The 4,411-nt window shown below is 33.8% G+C and overlaps 1 protein-coding gene across 2 annotated transcripts; it reads left to right on the forward strand.

Moving 5' to 3' along the window:
* The first annotated feature begins 857 nt into the window (after nt 1–857).
* LOC133874246 (cationic peroxidase 1-like) lies at nt 858–3,888 on the forward strand. 2 transcript variants are annotated; one of them, XM_062312121.1, is made up of 5 exons: nt 858–877; nt 911–1,187; nt 2,479–2,661; nt 2,757–2,922; nt 3,338–3,888. In XM_062312121.1, exons 2-5 carry the CDS (start codon nt 957–959, stop codon nt 3,724–3,726), a joined length of 969 nt encoding a protein of 322 aa, XP_062168105.1. In that variant the 5' UTR covers nt 858–877; nt 911–956; the 3' UTR covers nt 3,727–3,888. The 2 variants fall into 2 exon arrangements, with proteins under 2 accessions (XP_062168105.1, XP_062168104.1); XM_062312120.1 differs by lacking the exon at nt 858–877 and having other exon boundaries at nt 884–1,187.
* The last annotated feature ends 523 nt before the right edge of the window (nt 3,889–4,411 follow it).

The raw sequence follows: 4,411 nt of genomic DNA on the forward strand, positions 1-4,411 counted from the left end.
CTTCCATTAAGATTTTCTCATAAATCTTAAAGAAACAAAAATAACAAAAATACTCTTCCTAAAATAAGAAATTCTGAAAAATCAATAATAATAATAAAATACTCATGCGTGGTTGTTTTTCCCCTGCTTTCTTGGTACATCGATCTAAATCTTTTGCTTTCCAAATGAATACTTGGATAATTTTCGTGTGAACAGATTTAAACCATTTAGAAGATAGCGCTGGAGGTCCTGTTGTCATTTTTCATTTTTTTTTTTTTTTTTCAATACTTTACTCTAAACCGATCATTGAATTGAGTCTCTTTTTCTTTCTTTCAAGAAAATACTAATCAAGCTAGTCTGAGCACCAGTGCCCGTAGGACACTGCCAACCCACTCGATCGATCTACACGTACTCATGAACCTTTCTATCGACCCACTAACTTAAACAACCTAAAGATCGAAGACACGTACATATATATTTATTGTATTTTGTATTCTTCAGTTCACAAAGTTGACTCAGTGGATGAGACAAATGCATACAAGTCAATGGTAGAGCACATTTATAAGGATCCGGTTTGGGTGCTACAGTACCGTGCCGTAAAAAAAATGAGAGGCAGAGAATTAATCAAGCTTTTTCTATAAAACGTCGTTTCTTAAAAGTTCAGTTATGTGAAGCAAACGTATATTAACGTTTCTGTTTTACGACTTCGCAAAGGTTGAAGGCAAACGTTCAAGAGAGCCAAACGTTTGCTTCACATAACTTTTAAGAAACGGCGTTTGGTTTTATAAAAAAGACTTGATTAATTCTCAGCCTCTCATTTTTTTACAGCACCCAAGCCGGATCCCATTTATAAATACATGACAACTCTAGTGCCTTAACCACACGGCAAGCGAAAAGCCTTCTTCTTCTTCTTCTTCTTCTTCTTCTTCTTCTTCTTCTTCTTCTTCTTCTTCTTTCACATGATGCCATAACTAGTCATGGCTTCCCATCGTTCTGCCCCCTCCATTCACACAACCACAAAAGTGTGCCTTTTATTCTCAGTACTTCTTGTGGGAATGGCCTCTGCCCAGTTATCCTCGACTTTCTACGATACATCCTGCCCCAATGCCCTTTCTACCATTAAAACAGCTGTTAATGCTGCTGTGAGCAAAAAGGCACGCATGGGCGCATCGTTGCTCCGTCTTCATTTTCATGACTGTTTCGTTCAAGCAAGTCATCTCATCTCTCACTTCCTCCTTAATTTTTTTTCCTGAATTCCTCAATATCTTACCTGCAAATGTCTGCATGTATTGAGTTGTGTGTGTGTACGTAGTTTCATAGTGAGTAGCAAAGTAGACAGGTGGATGATTTGGGATCCTTTTTATTTTTTATTTTGGCAAAAAAGTTTTTAATGTGACATAAAAATGAAAATAATTTCAAGTGTTTTATGTCTGGTGTGGTTTATTAATGCTTTCACTTTTCTTTTCTATCTCTTTTTTTTGCTAAAAAAACAAAACATTATCTAAAAAAACATTATCTAAAAAAACATTATCAAAAGAAGCCAGAAACCTCCCAAGCTAGATTAGTACTACTTTGAGTCTTTATGACTAAATTAAGAGGGGGAGGGAGCCAAGTAATAAATAATAGTGTGCCGCCTTAGTTTGGGTTATTTTAACTGTACAACTTTTACACAATAATTGCACAACAATACTTACGTGTAAATTAGTTTTAATTTTTTATTTTTTTTTAAAAAAAAATGCTGAATAACATTAAGAGAGGGCAAAATTCATTTACACGTAAACATTGTTGTGTAATTATTATATAAAAGTTGTGCAGCTAACATATATATCTATATTTACTTTTCCTTTTGACTCCTATTTTTCAAGGCACGAGTGAAAAGAAAGGAAAATATAAAATCCTTGCAACTCTTCCTTTTTTCGATTTTATATAAATTCTCTTTTCAATTTTCCTCCCCAAAATTTAAACGGAGATAAATTTAATCTTAGAGAATACCCAAGAGTCTATTTCTTTCCGCGAAACGGGGGAACAAATAGAAGAAAAACAGACCTATAATTTACACGACCTTTATACTTTGACTGTTGAATTGTTTCGAACACTATAAGATCTCTTGAAAGGGTTTGCACACACTATAAAAAATAAATATATATATATACATATAAGAGATTGTGTTAGTCAGTACTTGTGGCCAGCCTGCTTGCTAAAATGTTTCACATGCCATAGGGCATAGGCATTAATTAAATTGCTTCACGACCCATATAAAATCATGAAATTGTTTACCCAGAAGAAATTCACATGCATTGTAAAGCATAAAGTGTGGAAGCATTTAAGTTTTGTTTGTTAATGTATTTGAGATTTTTTTTTTTTTTTAATACAAAAAATGTGTTCTAATACAATATATATATAGGAGAAACCTGTTTTTATATTTTCATTAGTGAGATAGATATATATATAATTGGCTTCTTGGAAAGAAAGAAAATAACAAGTTTGATTGTGTAACAGGGATGCGATGCATCTGTACTGTTGGATGGCAGCCATGGAGAGAAAACAGCTGGGCCCAACGCTCATTCACTGAGGGGGTTCAAAGTAATAGACACAATCAAATCTCAAGTGGATACCGCATGCGCTGGTATTGTGTCATGTGCTGACATCTTAGCCGTTGCTGCGAGAGACTCTGTTGTCGCTGTAAGAAAAAAGAAAATATTCAATTTCCTCGTTATATAAATCATGTTCTTTAATTTGGTATAATTTTCCTCATAATATTGAATTGGTCAATTCAGCTGGGAGGACCTAGTTGGACAGTTCAATTGGGCAGAAGAGACTCTACCACCTCATGTAAAAGTGGTGCTAATTCCGACCTCCCTGCCCCAACATTGGATCTTAGTGGCCTTATCGATGCCTTCTCAAAGAAGGGTTTCACTACCAAAGAAATGGTGGCTTTATCAGGTGTCTTAAATTAATTACTACTTATTCTAAAATTTTAAATTGAGATTCGGATTCTTAGTAATTTGTTTTTTGAATTACTAGTAATTTAGATAACAAAATTGCTAAGAATTTTTATCCGTTAAATTGATAGAAAATAATAAATTTAATTATATTCAACTTATATTAAAACATTATCCCTTATTTGTGGGCTCAAATTTCAAAATGAGTCATTTTGAAATGAAAGATAAAATAACAAATACATAACATTTTAGTCTTATACTAAGTTAAATAATCACTTATCGTAAAAACTTAATAAGAATAAAAAGGATGAATTTAATCATATTTAACTAATATTCTAACCAGGTGGATCGAAATCTCAATAAATTCCGTGGTAGTTTATAAGAGACAGCATAACCCCATTGTTAAATTTCTTCAGGATCTCACACAATAGGCAATGCCAAGTGTGCAGCCTTCCGGTTCAGGGCACACAACGAAACCAACATAGACTCCTCGCACCAAAAATCACTACAATCGAAATGTCCAAGCACTGGAGGAGACAACAATATTTCCCCTCTTGATGTCACTACTCCGACAACCTTTGACAATGCTTACTTCACGAACTTGATAAATAAAAAGGGTCTACTGCACTCTGATCAGGAGCTCTTTAATGGAGGTTCCACAGACGATCAAGTCAATACTTACAGCGCAAACGCGGCAACTTTCCGAACAGACTTCGCGAACGCCATGGTGAAGATGGGGAACCTTAGCCCACTCACCGGCACGAGCGGCCAGATCAGAAAAAACTGCAGGAGAGTCAACAGCTGAGTCAACGTACTCAGGGTATGCTTGTGCGTGTTCAAGAATGACGGCGCCATTCGTTAATTATATGAAAAAAATAATGAAGGTCACAGATTGACAATGATTATATTATATACATCCCCGCATCTTCGTTCAAATGGAATGATGAATTATAATATTATATTCAAATCTTGCTAATTAAGTGCATGTCCTTCGTATTTGAAACGTGCTAAGTGCTTACGCTTGACATCGTTATTGACGATTCCTCTTCCAATTTTTGCACTTCTTTTTCAATGATTGCGTTAATTATAATTTAATTATATATATATATATATATATTTGCGAAAATGTCTGAGCAAAGAATAACAAAACATATAAATAGTAATAATAATTAAAAAGAAAAAAAAAATTAAAAGATATGTTTAGAAGAATTCATTAAATTCAAACAATTTTTGATTTCTTCATATGGCTGGGTGGATCGAATTAAATCAACATTAAACAACAAAAAATAGTCATAAAGTGCTACCTAGTTTTAGTCACATGCACTAAAACCATTTTATATATTATATTTAGGTTATTTTTAAACTTACTTTTTATTAAAAGGAAACTTTCTTAAAGTGTCCCACATTGGTTAATTTACATTCACCTGGCCTCTTTATAAGCCATGGTGTCCTATCTTTTTTTAAGGTGTCTTTTGAGAGTGAATTGAGTC

Source organism: Alnus glutinosa, chromosome 7 (genome assembly GCF_958979055.1).
Source record: "Alnus glutinosa chromosome 7, dhAlnGlut1.1, whole genome shotgun sequence".
NCBI classification, from domain to species: domain Eukaryota; kingdom Viridiplantae; phylum Streptophyta; class Magnoliopsida; order Fagales; family Betulaceae; genus Alnus; species Alnus glutinosa.

Coding starts and splice junctions, on each gene's coding strand:
- LOC133874246 (XM_062312121.1), top strand. CDS start 957: ATGGCTTCCCATCGTTCTGCCCCCTCCATTCACACAACCACAAAAGTG. Junction 1,188..2,478: donor TTCATGACTGTTTCGTTCAA/GCAAGTCATCTC, acceptor ATTGTGTAACAG/GGATGCGATGCATCTGTACT. Junction 2,662..2,756: donor CGAGAGACTCTGTTGTCGCT/GTAAGAAAAAAG, acceptor TGGTCAATTCAG/CTGGGAGGACCTAGTTGGAC.